Source organism: Alternaria ventricosa, assembly GCF_023758065.1.
Source record: "Alternaria ventricosa strain BMP 2768 chromosome Unknown scaffold_30, whole genome shotgun sequence".
NCBI classification, from domain to species: Eukaryota; Fungi; Ascomycota; class Dothideomycetes; order Pleosporales; family Pleosporaceae; genus Alternaria; species Alternaria ventricosa.
The window spans coordinates 26,106-42,843 of record NW_026055710.1 but is presented as its reverse complement, the minus strand read 5'-3'; the positions used below and the strand labels follow the sequence as shown (position 1 = coordinate 42,843).

The 16,738-nt window shown below is 52.5% G+C and overlaps 6 protein-coding genes across 6 annotated transcripts; 3 read left to right on the top strand and 3 right to left on the bottom strand.

Moving 5' to 3' along the window:
- Nucleotides 1–824: 824 nt before the first annotated feature.
- Nucleotides 825–3,118, top strand: J4E93_010395 (uncharacterized protein; the record flags this gene model as incomplete). The annotated part of the gene is made up of 5 exons (XM_049348276.1): nucleotides 825–974; nucleotides 1,025–1,122; nucleotides 1,173–1,275; nucleotides 1,524–2,858; nucleotides 2,909–3,118. The coding sequence occupies 5 exons, from the start codon at nucleotides 825–827 to the stop codon at nucleotides 3,116–3,118; spliced, it is 1,896 nt and encodes a 631-aa protein (XP_049194505.1).
- A 1,328-nt stretch (nucleotides 3,119–4,446) lies between these two features.
- Nucleotides 4,447–5,752, bottom strand: J4E93_010394 (uncharacterized protein; the record flags this gene model as incomplete). Its single annotated transcript, XM_049348275.1, has 3 exons — nucleotides 4,447–5,011; nucleotides 5,059–5,607; nucleotides 5,664–5,752. The coding sequence occupies 3 exons, from the start codon at nucleotides 5,750–5,752 to the stop codon at nucleotides 4,447–4,449; spliced, it is 1,203 nt and encodes a 400-aa protein (XP_049194504.1).
- Nucleotides 5,753–8,929: 3,177 nt separating this feature from the next.
- On the top strand, nucleotides 8,930–10,238 carry J4E93_010393 (uncharacterized protein; the record flags this gene model as incomplete). The annotated part of the gene is made up of 2 exons (XM_049348274.1): nucleotides 8,930–9,529; nucleotides 9,579–10,238. The coding sequence occupies 2 exons, from the start codon at nucleotides 8,930–8,932 to the stop codon at nucleotides 10,236–10,238; spliced, it is 1,260 nt and encodes a 419-aa protein (XP_049194503.1).
- Nucleotides 10,239–12,600: 2,362 nt separating this feature from the next.
- Nucleotides 12,601–13,215, top strand: J4E93_010392 (uncharacterized protein; the record flags this gene model as incomplete). Its single annotated transcript, XM_049348273.1, has 1 exon — nucleotides 12,601–13,215. The coding sequence occupies one exon, from the start codon at nucleotides 12,601–12,603 to the stop codon at nucleotides 13,213–13,215; it is 615 nt and encodes a 204-aa protein (XP_049194502.1).
- Nucleotides 13,216–13,625: 410 nt separating this feature from the next.
- Nucleotides 13,626–14,401, bottom strand: J4E93_010391 (uncharacterized protein; the record flags this gene model as incomplete). The annotated part of the gene is made up of 3 exons (XM_049348272.1): nucleotides 13,626–13,909; nucleotides 13,967–14,293; nucleotides 14,347–14,401. 3 exons carry the CDS (start codon nucleotides 14,399–14,401, stop codon nucleotides 13,626–13,628), a joined length of 666 nt encoding a protein of 221 aa, XP_049194501.1.
- A 642-nt stretch (nucleotides 14,402–15,043) lies between these two features.
- J4E93_010390 (uncharacterized protein) lies at nucleotides 15,044–16,592 on the bottom strand (the record flags this gene model as incomplete). Its single annotated transcript, XM_049348271.1, has 2 exons — nucleotides 15,044–16,029; nucleotides 16,085–16,592. 2 exons carry the CDS (start codon nucleotides 16,590–16,592, stop codon nucleotides 15,044–15,046), a joined length of 1,494 nt encoding a protein of 497 aa, XP_049194500.1.
- Nucleotides 16,593–16,738: the final 146 nt, after the last annotated feature.

Genomic DNA, 16,738 nt, shown 5'->3' with positions numbered 1-16,738 from the left:
TCCTTGAGCGGCTTGTTTCTTTTGTTTATACGTCTCCGCTCAAGTATACTATAGCATCGATTCTTTTATCGAGTGTTTTCCTGATCTAGGTCTGAAATTCTCCCGATAAGAGCCAGAAACGCATATTGTGGCCGGTCGCGGCTGCTCCTCTGACGCGTGGCTCCTTCCAAAGTGACAGGAGATGTGGAAGGCGCAGACGTCGCTGACAAATGTCATGATGCTGTCATGAGCGTTCCTGGCCGGTAGATAAAGTACTGCCGGCGCTCGGGAATAGCGTAAAAGCCGACGCTGGACGCCTTTGAATCTTCGACGTCAGCTAGCTATGCACTTCGACTAGTGGAGCACGATACTAACAAGCGCTACAGTGCTATCTATGTGCCTTTTCAAGCAATGCAGCATCGTCCTCTATTCATTTCGTGTGGTGTTGCTATGATGCCGCTCAGATCTGGAGATGACGTCCCACACATCTACACGCTCCTGCATCAGCTGCGGTCATGGCTGGCTATCGCATCTACGCGCAGGATGATCCATAGCCTAAATAGACGCGCAACTAGGCCAACTGACGTCGTCTCTAGTGGTGAGTTCTAGGCCCCTTCTTATGGGTGCCAAGCAGCAGTGGCTGGTATCAACTCCACAGCGTCCCCACGCAACCTCGGTGCCCTTTTCTGGGGCGCGTCAGCTCCAGCGCGGAAATACTTCAACCCTCACTTTTATTCCCGCCAACGTTGTGCCCACTGCTGCCGCTTGGATCCTCGCATTTGCCCGTCAGTGTCAAGCACTCGGACCAAGCTCATGCGCATTCCGATCGCCGCACGCGCTGCACAATGGATGACGAAGGCACGCAGCCCTCGACGAGTCCTGATCCCTCCACCACCAGCGCGTCAGGCATCCACGGCGATGCGCCACCAAAGAAGAAGCAAAAGCGCAATAAGCCGACGCTGAGCTGCGAAGAGTGTGTCGAGCGCAAGACCAAAGTGAGTGCAGCGCGCTGGCGCAATGGCTGCCCGAGACTGAACCGACGCAGTGTGACCGAACTCGTCCTCATTGCTTGGCCTGCATCAAGCGACAATCAACATGCAAATACTCCGACATCGCCAACCTGATCGCGAACTCTTCGGACAAGTAAGTTCCCATGGCATCCCTGGACGCGCATCTGCTGAGCCTTTGCACAGGGTTGGCGCCGGTCGCACTGCGGGACGCTCCAGAAAAACGAGCGCGAGGCCTTCGTTGCATCTTGGCAGTGACCCGCACCCACATGGCAAGCCGCCCGTTCAGGTAATATACATCCCTTGTTCCTGTCATATCATTGCGAACCTCCTGCGAACGCATGTCGGCCCAACCCTTCGGGCGCCGGTGGCTATTCGCGATTGTGGGGCTTTGAGGAATCGGCCGAACGCGTTGGGTCAAGACCTGACGAGTTTCGTAGCCGTCAAATACTCCAAGCCCATTTTTGGCATTACTTCATCATCAGTGAAAATGTCGTGAAAAGCATAGTTCTAGCGGTTCTCTGACTCGTCTGACAGGCCCACATCCAGGTACCACCAACGCCAGTCAGAGCACAGTATCGTAGCGTGTCGTTGTCATCATCAGGGTCCTCGCCATTCCTGTTATCAAACATACCGTACTCTAACCACACGCCCGCGCCATTCTTTGGTCTGGGTTCTGAGCATCCCTTTGCTAATTACTGGACGAGTCGCGGCGGTCTCGCCGAAGTTGTCGGCGTGCTGCCAGCTAAAGAGCAGGCAGACATTCTGGTAGACAAGTACTTTGATGCTGTCGACCCAGTGTACCCTATGGTACATCGCAGGAACTTCTATGCCGACTATCAACGTTTCTGGTCACTACCCATAGAGGAGAAACATTCAGCAGATCCTGTGTTGGTTGCTCTTCACTTTGTTGTGTACGCTATGGGTACGCAATTCATCCGTTCCACTGATAATGCCGAGCGAGCAAAGATTGCCGAGTTCTACATATCAGCTGCTCAACAGGCGTTGCGAATATCTTCGTACCTCAGTCGAGCTTCGGTCAGAACACTGCAGGCCATGGTTCTGATAGGATACTTTTTGATGAACGACAACCATGCTTCTGATGCATGGGCTTTTGGTGGAGTTCTAGTACGGCAAGCATACGCCATGGGACTACATCGCGACCCAGACATCATCGCGCCTCGGTGTTCACTGAGTGACAAACAGCAACGGCGGAAGCTCTGGCAAGCCATCTATTTTCAGGACACCTTTCTTACCGTTTTACTAAAACTCCCACCGACCAGTGTTTTCTCAGACATACAGCCAGAATCCTTGAGCGATGACCTTGATGAATACATCCCGAACGGTTCTTCAAACAACGGCACGACAGACCCCGTCATCAACCCCATGAGCATCAGCAACATCGCTTCGAACCACGATCTCTATCCTTCCTACGAGTTGTCAGATCGAAGATACATTCGCTCCATGTGGCACATGGCCAACCTCGTGTCCCGCACCGTCTGTATCCCACATTCGTTGGCAACACCCCTGACGACCTCAATTTCGCATAAAGCCGAGCTAGTAAACGAATACTTTGCTTTGCACAAGAGCTTCCCCGCAGATCTTACAGCATCTGACGAAGTCACTATACGCGCTATGGCAGAAACAAACCCACGCGGTTTACGACAGAACTTGTTCTTCCGAAGCAACTTCTGGCATTGCGTCATGGCCATACAGGCGGATGAGAACCCCGCAGAGGGCGTACCGTGCGACGTCAAAGGCGCGCTGGATGCGGCTAGGATGGCGTTGCAGTCTTTCTTCCATTTCTGGGAGTACCTCAGGATCGATGCCAGTGTGTGGTGGGTGTTCCAGCATCGCGCGTTTGAGGAAGCGGTAAGTGTAATCTTTGTGTATGATTACCAGGTTACTGACATGTCTCCTAGCTCCTCATGGCTCGAATCCTCGGCCAGCAAGCGCAACCGCTTTCACCCAGTCACAACGGCTTGCCTCCCTCAGCAGACCCCTTGCTCAAGGAAGCGAAGGAAGATGCGCGGAAGTGTCTCGATATTTTGGATCTGGTCGGCATCGCACCGGAGATGCAGAAGACGAGGACGGAAGTCCTCAGGACCGCGTTTTCGGATATATTGTGGTAGCTTCTTCTAAATATAGGCTAGGTAGCTGCGGCGGCAGCGTCGATACACCTGATCTGATAATGTAATATAATTGGGAACTTGGAAATCAATGCATGAAGATATCAGGGAGGTTACTACTGGTGAAAGACTTGAGCAAGAAGAGAAGCCTGTCTGGGGCGATGCGGATGGACTATGTACATGCCTGGGCAGACAGAACATCTGTTTCAGGAACAAAAGCCGTGATTATGGGGTACAAGTGCTGATGGTCGGCGATTTCATGTGGTCAATTGCTGCAGACCCTGTCGCGGTCATCGTGTAGTCGGACCTTTGCAAGGCCAGCATTTTGCTAGCCCGTTTCACGCGCCGTTGTGCGGACGGACCCGTTACGTTTGTAAGCAAGATGTCAGCTATACACTGCCGGCTCAGATGCATAGCTCAACGTAGAAGATCAAGCGCTCTTGAATTGAATACCTCGGTTCGGGCTGATTGTCGGACTTGTACTTCGACATGCGGGACGATCGTGATAGCTCTGTGCTCAAGCACTTAGCTAGACTCACGCGATATACATACAATCGTCGTTCAACCCGACCTTGAGGTGAGGCTCACCACCACGGGTTCTTCCATCGCAATCATAGCCATGGTGACAGCGCGGGATCAGTCACTTCCTTGGTGCCCCGACCTACCGGATCAGCTAATCAATCGCGCTGGAGCGTTTTTCGACAGCAACTTTATTTACATGAACGGTGTTGATCGCCTATTCCGTGTTACCGATATAGCGGAAGACAAGGCTAGGTGATCGACGGTCAGCGTGGATCGTTACTGAGGATGGCACGAAAGCGGAATGTGAACGGAAAGGGAGATGAGATGGGCGAGCGACGAAGGGGTTATACGGAGGTGATCTAGATGATCTATGATCTACGCGGGCAGGCAGTGGGAGATATCGTGGAGGCTGGAATTGGTCAAAGTCGGGGTGAGATTGTTCGGGCTTTCGCGCTAGTATCTGATGAGTCTCCTGGCGAGGAATTTCGGTTGTCGGCTTTGAGAGTGAGGTGTTAGGTGCCGGTGGTTACCGGGCTAGATTCTATCTAAACCGAGAGTGGATAGTCAAGTCGAATGCATAAGTGCACCTGCTCTAATCATTGTGCAGCTGCTTGAACGCAGTTACAAGGCTGTCGAATAACACTAATGCATTGTTTTGTTGGTTGTACTGGTGCAGAAACACGAGCACGACGCAGTTGAGTGACACGGTAAATAATCGTAACTTTGACGTATAGATGCAAAGACGTCGAAATTGATGCAGAATTCTATTACTATGGGGTATCGTGCAGTGCTTCAAATGAAACTTCTCGTCAAAAACGCTCATGGACCTTTGCGGCCTTTCCACTCGATTTGCTGTTGAGGGTGGAGTCACTGGCCCCTCCAGGACTACCTCTCCTTTCACGTTCTGTCGTGTGTTGACGACTCTTCTCTGATATTTGTCGCTTCTCACGTTCATCTAGAACGGTGGACGTAACATAGCCAGGCAGTCCCTGCTGTTGCTGCCATGCTTCCGATGGCTGGCTTCTGCCCAGTATTATCTCTTCGTCGGAGCTGGCGCTCTCTCTCCGAGCCCTGGAGGTAGTGATTGTGATCGACTTCTTTATCGAAGGCTTGAGAGTGCCGAGTTGGGTGCCCGACTGCAGCGGACCGGAGTTCAGCGACGGCTTGCTCCAGGGTAGAGCTGAGGCCGAGCGAGTAATCTCGAGAGCCTGCTTCATGAGCGGCCTTAAAGTCGCAATGGAACCAGCTGTTATGCCCAATCCCACCTCCACTGTGCTCCAAATCGCGAAATCGGTTGTTCGGTAGAGGAAGTCGCCCTTGTATCCCTTCAACGACGTCGTGTACGGGAGACGGATGATCGTTGCTGTCGAACCACTATCGATTTGTTAGAGACGTTATTATGCGGCTCGAGAAATACTTACATTGCGGCAAGAGCAATGACAGACGCGACAATGACTTTCATGCGTTTCTTCATGTGCAGATCCTTGACGATCAGGACCGGGAGAATCGCAAACATCCAGTCTGCAAACGCGTTGAGTCCAGAAACCACGAACGTGAAGTTCATGACTAGTGTCGCTGACAAGCAAGTGCCATGGTGATTAGGGTTCAGGTCCCACCAGAACGAGACCGGCTTGCACTGGAAGATGACGACCGATGTGTATGCGACTCCCACAATGGCAGAAACTACCATGATGAACCGGATGAGCCAGATGTGCATCTGCACGACGGTAATCCGCAGTAAGAAGAACCCGACGGCGATCTTGAGCATGCATGTCGATAATGTGTAGAATATTTCGCAGAAGAACCAGAAGTGAAGGGCCGTTTGCGCTTGTTCGTCGGTGAGTTTCTCGCGGCGAACACCTGTTCCGTGGAGAGCACCGCCGATTTGAGACACGAGATAACCGGTGAAAAAGCAAAGTGTGACGACCATGCAGTAGTCGTCAATGCCGAATCCCTTCACCATGAAGATCCTACATTCTTATCAGCGACGCGTCCAAAAACAACGAAGATAGCAAGTGGATCTTACCTGACATAGCAACGAAGGCCAACGGTGATATATGTTAAGATCAAGAAGGTGAGGGCTATAGCCAGCACCGAACCACTTCGGTCCTCCATACTCGGTGGTGTGTCGGGAGAATCGTCAAAATAAGGTTATGTAGGCGAGGGAGAGGATTGATGAGTCTGGAAAACCGCGATTCGAGTACGATCTTGCAGCATATTGTATTTCGACAAGTTCGGCCTCCCCCTCGTCGCTGATCGCGCGAACAGACGTCTCAACACTTTCTCCGAGCCGTGTGTCTCCTGGCATTGTGAACGCTAGAATACTGTTAGCAAGACCACCGACGCTGCTCTGGGTATCCTTGCGACGGTAGTCGACGCAGGATACTGTTCGAGCCAGGTTCATTGTGGGGCAGATCCATTATGGCGAGGCAGGAAGATCGGCAACGTGCTTCGCTAAGCGTTGCCACGCGAGAAAGGGGAGTGCGAGTCGTTTGCTCGGCCATACACGAGGCCACTTGATTGCCAAAAGCAAACGGATCTGTCTCTAGCCTTTCACTAATTCCCCGCCGACGAAAGCCTCATGATGCTTTTGTCAATTTTGTGGTTCCAATGGTGAGGCGTGCAGCGGGAGCTTGAGTCGGGAGGAGTATTTAGCGAGTCAAATGTGTGCACGGAATCATGCAAGCGTGGACGTCACCGCGTCGAGGTGCACAATCCCATGGCAAGGAAGGAACTCCGAAGAAGCCCACCTTGCCTGAACGGGCGAAAGGAGAGAGGGCGATCATACTGGATGTCAAACTGCTTTTGGCTTGAAAGAGCAAAGGCCTTACAATATGTACAGGCATCGAAGTGCCGGTCTTGTGCGGGTCTCCAGGGTTCAGGAGCCGTTCCATAAGAGTCTGACAGCTCTCTGGCCGGCCTTGCCGCAACTTTGTGCGCGATTGCGCGTTCGTACGTGTGAGGTTTTCCTGAGGGTGCTAACAGGCGCCGTCCAAACCAGACGTTGAAAGCAAACTCTATGAGGACGGAGGATAGGGTAGGTAGCGCCCCCGTGCCGTGCCGAACCACCATCTTTGTGCCCTACGAACGTTCCCCGCTTCCCGATAGTGGTCTCCAGCTTGGAGGTGGCTTTCGTCCTCATGACTGCTGAACTCATTCCAAATTCCAGATATTGTCCTCATCATTGCTGATGGTGTGCGCAGGGCGAGTTGTACGCTCTCATTGGCTGGCTAACCCAAGCGAGTCGTGACAGCCAACGAAAAACGAAGAAAACTCATACCGTGGCACCTGGTGCTGACTTTTCTTCTACCCGATCTTGCCACATGGCTTACAAACGACTCGTAGATTTTGCAGAATGGAATGCCTGATCTATGTCGCGAGCGTATGATATCCCAGCGTTCCTTGTCCGTTTTCGAAAAAACAAGAAGGCCGGATCAGTTCACGGCTTCTGCACTAAGCCAATACGGCCGAAGTGAGACCGTTCCTGGGAGTTGTACTAGACAGACTACTCAGATGCTGTAAAGACTGCTTTTGTCATAAGCAATGTTGATGACTTTGCTTTCTTGCTTGAGGTTCGCGTCGAAACTGTGGTGTCTTGCCGTTCAATCCTGTTGGTCCATCTGGAGACGGTGGCGCCACAATCGATACCGGGACGGCAATTCCGTCAACGTTCGCAAATGCGGAGAACTAGGGCCCTTAGCCAAGGTGCCTGGATTTAACATGCGGAAATGGCAACGCAAAGGGTGTTAGAGCTTCCGTCGGCGCTACTCCGGCGCAGGGCTGCTCCTTGTGAGTTTCACCAGTTGAGGTGACCCACTTGACTAAAAACCCGATAGCGGGACTGACCCAACAGGGCAACGACAGCCACATACTTGGGCTAGACTCCGCGACAATATTTACTTGTCAAAAGTTGGCAGCCAAACATACTCCAACTTCCTACCCGACTTCCGGAAGTTGGTCACATCCGACCACTGCCGAGGTGCTGGTTCGAGAGAAGATTGATGGAGGGTGTTGCCATCTCATTCTACTCTCCGCGGCCAGACACCAAGCTTGTATCGTCCCAGGCGGGACGGAAGCTCCGTTTGAATGCGGTGCCAGCCAGGCGCATTGACAGCCGTTGTCTTGTGAATCCACTTTCCAAGGGAAACGGAAGAATCTGACCGACATCGTGGTGAAAGAGCTGGATATGGTGTGCCTTGTGGAAGCCATGACGGCTGCCATGTCAAGAGTGGGGTGCAGGCTGCTCCAAGATCCGTACGGATGTTTCGGGCTCACAAAACATCAGATCGACCAAAATGAGTGAGCAGCCGCGACCGAGTCATTCGTTGCTCCGTGGCTGCAGCAAGGCTGGCGATAACCTGATCGTCGTGGACGACGAAACCCAGACGTTCATTAATTGGTGTAAAGAATGACTGTGCCCGGGAGTCATGCGGCGAGTACTAGAAGTAAAAGATAGTCGTAGGCGTAAGCGTAGGGAAAATGGTGCCCGGAAACTTCAGCTACAGCCATCGATGCCGTTCTGTTCAACGCATGGCAGAACAGGAGAAGCTTGAGCTGAGCCCTTGGTACTTGCAACTTACTGCGACGAGCGCACGAAAGAGATGCGCATTGAAAGGACACATCACAGTGAACAGTGAGAGGGTCTCATCGCGCTCCAAGCCAGGAGTATCGGACTGCTCACCCAGTAACCTGGTTCTTTCTTGCCGCTGCACATTGCTTTTGTTCGCCGCTTGTGTTGACCTCCTACAACTGCGGACTCAGAACCGGGTTCCCGGTGGGCTTTTGGTTGTGAGAAGCACGGCAAAGGGGCGGGCACCTGCTTGTATAAGTCAAGCTCTCTTTGCGCCGAGCAAACATCGGGTAAATGCCCCGCGTGAAACCTCCATCTGGGGCCCCGTGATCGAATGCAATATATTTGAGCAAATAGCAATCTCCCAAATAGATTGTCGAAGGTTCTCTGCATGTTCTTCCGGACCGTTCTGCGCTGTCAAGATCTTGCGGCGAGGGTTCGAAACAATTGCGACCTTGATAATAGGGCCGAGGCAGAGCTTGCGGCCAATGGCAGCAACAGCCGCCAGGTCCATTGACGATGTTTACTAAATGCAGGCTCCAAGACATTGCGGCTCTTATATCCTGTAATATGTTGAAATTGTTACATGCATGCAGTCCATTAGTACAGGAACAGCCCGCGGCTTCATCTGGTTGTCAAAGCTATAAAGAGGCTCACGGTTCGCACCTCTCCAAGCTCTGCAAGTCCTTCCTTCAAGTTCACGTCTAGTCAATCGTTATATCATGGCTCCTTACACCCTTATCGCGGCGACCCTTCTAGGTCTTGCTGCTGCCCAGACGCCAGGCAACACACCAGAAGTGCACCCCAAGCTCACCACCTGGAAGTGCACCAAGGCGGGAGGATGCAAAGAGCAGAGCACCGCTATTGTCACCGACTCAGCTTCCCATAATATCCACCAGAAGAACTCAACACTCGGCTGCGGAAACTGGGGTAGTGCAGCCGACCCGGTTGCGTGCCCTGATGAGGAAACATGTGCGAAGAACTGCATCATGGAAGGCATCCAAGACTACTCCACGATGGGTGTCTACACTACCGGAGGCGAGCTTCGTCTGGACATGTTTAACCCCAGTGGCGGCCAAGCTAGCCCTAGGGTCTACCTCTTGGCCGAGGACGAGGAGAACTACGAGATGCTTCAACTGACCGGTAACGAGCTGGCTTTCGACGTCGACGTATCGAAGCTGCCATGCGGCATGAACGGCGCCCTTTACCTCAGCGAGATGGAGGCTGATGGTGGACGTTCTCAATTGAACCCAGGTGGCGCCGCCTATGGCACAGGATACTGTGACGCTCAGTGCTTCGTTACACCATGGATCAACGGTGTAGTAAGTACAAGCTGCCTTCTCTCTCAGTACTCATGCTTACTCGTTCCAGGGAAACGTCAAGGGTCAGGGTGTTTGCTGCAACGAAATGGATATCTGGGAGGCAAACGCTCGCTCCAACCAAATCGCGCCTCACACCTGCAGCACCGATGGTCTCTTTGGCTGCACAGGCGATGAGTGCGGCAAGGCTGGATTGTGCGACAAGAATGGATGCGGAGACAACCCCTACAAGCACCGAAGCTCTCCAGACTACTACGGTACTGGCCTTAAAGTCGACACCACGAAGCCTTTCACCGTCATCACCCAGTTCCCTGCCAAGGACGGCGTTCTCCAGGCCATTGTCCGCAAGTACGTCCAGGACGGCGTCGTCATTGAGAACGCCAGGAAGGAGATCATTATGGACCAGGAGTTCTGCAGTGCTCAACCTGGTGCTGAGATGTACAGCAAGCTTGGTGGCCACAAGGGCATGGGTGATGCTCTGGCCCGCGGTATGGTTCTCGCGCTGAGCATCTGGTGGGATGAGAGCGGTGCCATGCAATGGCTTGACGGCTCAGAGTCCGGATCCGGACCATGCAATGCGACTGAAGGCTTCCCCAAGGCAATCCAACAGATTGAGAAGGCACCTACAGTCACCTTCAGCCAGATCAAGTGGGGTGAGATTGGATCCACATTCGCTGGTTCAAACTCCACCATGCGCCGTTGGACTGCCTAAATGATGAGCTCTCAAATTAGCTGTAAATACAAGCATGAGCTCTTCTGTTGAGTAACGAGTCCGCAAACGTGTTGGCGAGTGATGACGGTGAATTATTGTTCGTTTGTCAAAGTCGCGATGATGTGTTAGCGGGTGCGCGATTGTGTAAGCCGGATCTGCCGATACCATCATCAAGACCGTCATCGTATGATAGGTCGTGAAGATGGTGACTGTGAGCTCTGATTATGCGTGTCGGTGTCAAAACACGCGTGCGCGCCTGACGTGTGATGATTAGCAAGCTCCGATGACGCGGGAGTGCGGCCGATGCGGAAAGCACTATACTCCTTTCGTCATTACTACGTCAACATCCGACACGGACTGTCTTCTGGCCATGAATCTTTGCGATAACAACGAACATTGCACTTTCCAGCTGTAGAGCTGTATGTCTCTTCCGCTACTCACAGAAACTGTCGTGCGCACACATCCGCCGTTTGGTCGGCTTGCTGATAAGAGCTCACAAATCGACTTTCGCAAACTATGAATCTGTGCCGTATACGGTATTAACTTAGCGATGGATTGATGATTGTGCTAGTTCTATTTGATAAGTTGCGTATGACTGCAAGCGACGAAGCAGGATGTGTGAGACCTAGCAAGCGCCCCTACATATCTACTTAACAACAAGCAGGCGTCCACATACGGCCTGCTACCACTGTCATCCAAAGCTCATCTACACACCAAAAGCAAGCTCTTTCATGAAAATTTCCAGACCATGTCAACAACCGATAGACCTAACTCCGGCAAACAACCGCAGTCGGATAACGAATCAACGAAGTCAGGGTCAACGATGGCATCTACCAAGCCTTTTCTTCGATCCCTGCTTCCTCGTAAGCAGCCAAAAGACACTCGTGAGACGAGAAGCACGGGATCACCAGCCGACACGGCGCAACGCGGATTGAACAGGGCCGAAGCTTTAGTCTTCTCCGCAATACACAAGTAGGAAGGTAGTCAACTGATCTTAGACTCCATAGGGACGGCTTCATCACTCGTATGGTCGCATAAAGGCCTTACCTTGTTCGACACGCTGGACAGCATATTGTGTACATCATAATATATCTTGTCCGCAACGCTGCCACTTGAACCTCCAACTTTGCAACATGGCACACAATCGATGAGCTATCTTCCGATCTCTTCTGACATGGTTCTGCTTAATTGGCTTACCTTGACACATCACGCAGAAGCTTCATAGGCTACTTCCGCACTTTGAGACTTTCGCAACATGTTGGGTCGCAATTCATAACCTAGATCTAGACTCCCCGACACGATTCTGATTGCAAACGCTAAGCGTTTGCACACGAGACTTGTGAATTCCTTTCCAAGCGTGATCTCCTTCTGGCCTATCATTGACTACAGGCGCTTGGCTTGCGATTTTATCATAGAGCGAGACCGCGCTACCGGATGGCGTGATAACCGTGGCCATATTCACTGGGAGCCCCTCACGGCCCAAGCATTTCAGGGACACCGTTTGCGGCCCACGAATGACGTGCCTCAGGCTGCACAGCATCACATGCAGTATACATCAGGCAGCTCTCTTAGACCTAATGTACAAGATTAAGTACAATAGCTCTGTCAATCCCTTCCTCTCTGTCTCCTGTATTCTTTATCGTACGAAAGAACGCAAATATGTCTGTTGTGAACTTCGGATCCGACACGGACTTTGTCCAATATCATGATCAGTAAGTTGCTCTGAAGGTGTTTAGACTATTGTCGCCGGCAGCGCGTATGATCACAATCACTGTCGCCGTCTGATAGTCTATTGTATTCCGCTGCGTTGCGCATAGCATGGTACGTAATCAAGTCTTTAAGGACTGAAGCTAACACGCTCTTTTTGTTAGGCTGTCGCCGTCTCCTGCCAGCGCGAGCGATTTGGCTGAAGATGACCAAGTCATTTTACCGGACATGGACTTCTCGGGCGAAGAAAGGGGGGAGGATGTGTTCTTCTATGACGCTGCTGGGGAAAACACGATGTTTCGCCGCGGTAAAAAGCGATTTAACAAGGACGGAGTGAAGAAAGGAACGATCAAGACTGCACGGGGTAGTACGATCACGAGCACCAGTGGTTCACTCTCTCACCTGAGCACCGCCCCCGAGAGCCCAAGTGAGTCTAGTAACAAACAGTTATACTGGATAGTACTTATACTTCTCAGACAGCTATCTATCTCCTTCCTCCCCAGCGCTCCATCCCTCATTCGCGCCAATCAGTAACCGAGCGGAATCTCCATTGTTTGAACCTGAACACGGAGAAGCTTCTGACTACGCCTTCCCTACCCGAAGAAACACATTTCCCAATCGCCCGAGAACCCAAGGCCCATACAAATACAGCGTCATGGACGGACTCAAGCGCGCAAAAGCCACAAAGGCGGAGATCGAAACCAACATCTCCGTACTCATGCCCCAGGACAAGAAAACCAGCACCCGCCCCCTCGTCGAAGAGGACCCCGAAAATATCCTCATCAAGACCCTCCGCCAAGATCAAAAGCTCCCCTGGAGCGAAATCGCAAGCCACCTCAACCAAGAGCGCCTTTCCAAAGGCGAACCCGCAACCTTCACCGACGCCGCAGTCTACAGCCGCTTCGTCCGCAACGCCCCCCGCATCGCCACCTCCGCCGGCGAAATCGGCTTCGACCCCAAAGACTACATGCATCTGCGCAACCCAAACCAGTACTCCAACGCCGAAGGTACAGGTGTGCTTAGCAAGGCGGGTAAGAAGCGCATCAAGGACTACAACAATGCGACGGAGCTCAAGGACAACATGCGCCATGCGGTTCCTGCGGAGGTGCATGAGAATGATTTGGAGACGCCGCAGATGACGGAGCAGCTTGTGGATGCGGTGGCGAGGTGTGAGCGTAACTTTTGGAAGTATGTTGCTGATGAGTTGGAGAGGGCGACTGCTAAGATGTATGATGCTGAGAAGCTTGCTGAGCGCTATCATGCTATTTGAGGTTGATGGGAAGTTCCGGCCTGTTTGATGGGCTTGGAGCAGGTATGGGGTTTCTTTCGGCTGTAGAACTGTTGAGGAGGCTCTTGATCGGGTCCGCGATGAGCAGTCGGTCGATGTCGTGCTAGGAGATATCTATCAGAACTCAACTTCAGTGGTGATCTGGTCTTCCATGATCAGTTGCTGAAGTACTTGGGATAAAACGACACAAATGCATACACCAGTATCTCATCTGTGTAGGCTATTTCGCCAAAGTGACTGTTTTCTTGGTGAACCAAAACGTGCACTCTAAGCAAGTCGTCATATTCGCAAACCGATCTTATCTATAAAACACCTATTTACATCTACATCGAGGTAGCCTTCAACCTTTGCTTCACGGAAGCATATATGTCCCTAGCGCAAACCCTTTACACCTAGCAAGTGAAAGTAGGCGGGCCGGGGTTAGTGTAGCTTGTAGGAATAGGGTAGTTGATGTTGATCTGGATACCCGGGTCGGTAGCCTTGTACGCGCCAGGGAACGCGACGAGGTTCGATGGCGCCTTGCTGCCGCCGCCAGTAACCTCAAGCTGTGCGCAAGACAGGTAGAACTGGGCTCCGCCTACGCTCTGAGCAGTGTGGATGGCGATGTGCTCGTTGCGCATCAGGTATTTTCCAGGTGCAATGCACTGAGGGATCTTGATGTCGTAGGTGGCAGCGCCTGCGCGAAAAGATGTTAGTATATGCTAGCAGGGTAGGAGCGTTGTGAGAAACATACTCAGCCAGGTTAACTGGGAACCGAACTTGGGCTGTTCGGCGTAGATTCGGAACCAGACGGCGCCGGTTGGGTCCCAGGTGTTGATGTCTGCGCCCTCTGGCACCTTGGCAAGGTACGATTGGAAGGGGCCTGGATGGTAAGCGTTCGGGTTGACGCTGACCTTTACGTTCGAGCCAGCAGCAACAGTCGTGGTCGCTGTGCCTGCTTTAAGTTGGTTGCAGCGGATGTCGTTGCTTTGCACATTGCCGACGAATCCATTGTCCTGCCAGTTCTTGGCTTGACGGACACTGGTCCAGGCTGCGGCACCGTTGATGCTTGGGAGTGTGTCTTTCAGAGGTCAGCTTGCTTTCTTGGGTGGTGTGCAGTGCATCGGGACGTACAGTGAGCGCTGGCGACAGACGCAGTAGCTGCTAGCAAAACAACAGAGGACTTCATCTTGGCGGAGATCTTTGACAGAATCTGGAGATGAGATGCAATGAATATGCAGTTGGTGCCGGCATATCAACATCTCCCGAGCGACATATATACTTTGTCTCTTGCCCCAGGCTGGCTCGTTGGTTACGAGACACCCACCGGCAATAACGTCGAAAGAGCCGTACCCATCGCGAAAGACCCGAACATTGAGCGCGAATTGGTTGTAAGCGAAGGTGTACAAGACGATGTGAGTGTTGCATAGATTGCGAGTGATGAAGACAATCTATTTGGTGTGCGAGGCGGCTATCAGTCGCACAACGCTAGCGACGGATGCCGCTGCCGATTTTAATTGTGGCCAATGGCAGCTCCGAGCTTGCTTGAAATGTCTAAATTGCCTACGTCAACGCCATGGATCAGGCAATATACAATTTACGAGATGCGATCACACGAGTACAGATTTCTCGCCTGTCTCTCCACATCGGGTAGACACAGCCTCAAAGACAAGGCGGTTGCCAATTCTGGCGGTAGAACATCGCTAAAGATCATGGCGAAAACTCCACCTTCCCGAGCAATTCAGAGTATTTGGAAGCGCCTTGCACTATTCTAGTTTCATGACAGAGTCTAGCAGTAGCTACACGGTGGGCTTGTCCCGAAACGCGAAATCTACACATGCTCCCTAGCCTCTGCGTCCTCGCTATCGTGTCTCGCACCGTACTTGCCATCATCTGCACCAGTCACAACATTCATATCCTCGTCGGCAGCCACATCGAAGCTCTTACCTCGATACTCTGGTCCCAAAGCTGTGAGTAAGATAACATACGCATACACACATCCCATGAAGATGCAGATCACCAGTCCGTACTTGTACCGGCTGGTCTTGCCCTTCGGGGGAAGTGGAAATCTTTCGCCGATGGTCGCTTCAATGGTCGATGAGGCAGAGGAAGCGAGGTTCCCAAGTTGGTAGGATGTACCGACGACAAAAGTGCGGAATGATCCTGGGGAGAGTTCCATGAGGTGGATAGGGATGACGCCCCAAGCACCTTGGACGCAGAATTGTTGGAAGAAGGCTGCAGCGATGACAGCGTTGGTGGAGACGAATGTGTAAGGGTATAGTAGAGCGCCGCCGATAACGCACATGACGATGATGCTGATGCGGCGACCGAAAATGGACGAGCAATAGCCAACTACAGTGCCACCGGTCATGGCGCCAAGGTTGGCGACGACTTGTGTAACGGTGACCTGGTTGGGGGAGAAGTTGTACTGGTTACTCAGCATGGTCGGGTACAGGTCCTGGCTTCCGTGCGACATGAAGTTGAAGCCCGCCATGAGCAAGACGAGATACACCAGCAGAAGCCAGTGACGCTTCAACGCCACCTTGCCTTCCTGAGCAAAGACCTTGGCGGCGTTGGGTTGTTCTTCGCGAATCCGCTTGCGCTCGAGGTAAGCGTTCGTTTCTGGGAGGCAGAGACGGAAGATGATGAACAGGACTGGTGGGCCTGCACCGAACCAGAACAGCGGTCGCCATTCGTGACCGACGGTATTGACGAACGCGCGTGCAAAGACGGTCGCTAGTAGGTACCCGAATGCGTAGCCTTGTTGTAGCATACCGGAGATGATACCACGGGCCTGTTCGGGGCAGTCCTCAAGGGCTGCGACAGTGTTAGTCATCTCAATGATGCTGGGACAGAAAGGGAGAAGACTTACCAGTGGCAGCAGCATTTCCGTACAATCCACCCATGGCGATACCAAACAAAGCCCTCACTCCCAAGAACTCGTTGTAGGTCGAGCAGAAACCCGTGCCCAGCTCCAACACGATGAAGAGTAGATTGTTGATAATGAAAGGCCACTTCCTTCCATACCGATCAGCCGCCAGACCAAAGATGATACTACCCACACTTCGCAGCATGAGGACCAATGTAATACCCCATGTGATATCCGCCTTGGTTTTACCAAAGGTTTCGGCAAGATCTTCCACGGTGAGGGAAACGGTGAAGAAGTCGAACGCGTCCCAGGTCCACGCGACGAAGGCGACTAGGAAGAAGAGCCATTGCTGGAGATTCAGCATACGCAGGAGGGCGATGGGATTGGCGACCTTGTCGTGGGCAGGCTTGAGAGTGGGGATGCGCGTTGCCATGTAGCGACCAGCCGACATCTTTGCGGCTGGTGGCGCGAACTCGCGCTGCTCGGTAGTGTCGTATTTCTCATCCGACATCATGAATTGAGGACAACCCGCGGACAACTGCAGAATGCGAAGCGTTAGGGAAAGTTCTGTCTTCTTTCTCCGAACGAGATCGACAGACTGCTGAGCTCACAAGAGCTTATAAGGCACAGCGGGCGCAACGCTTTCTTTAATCCCAC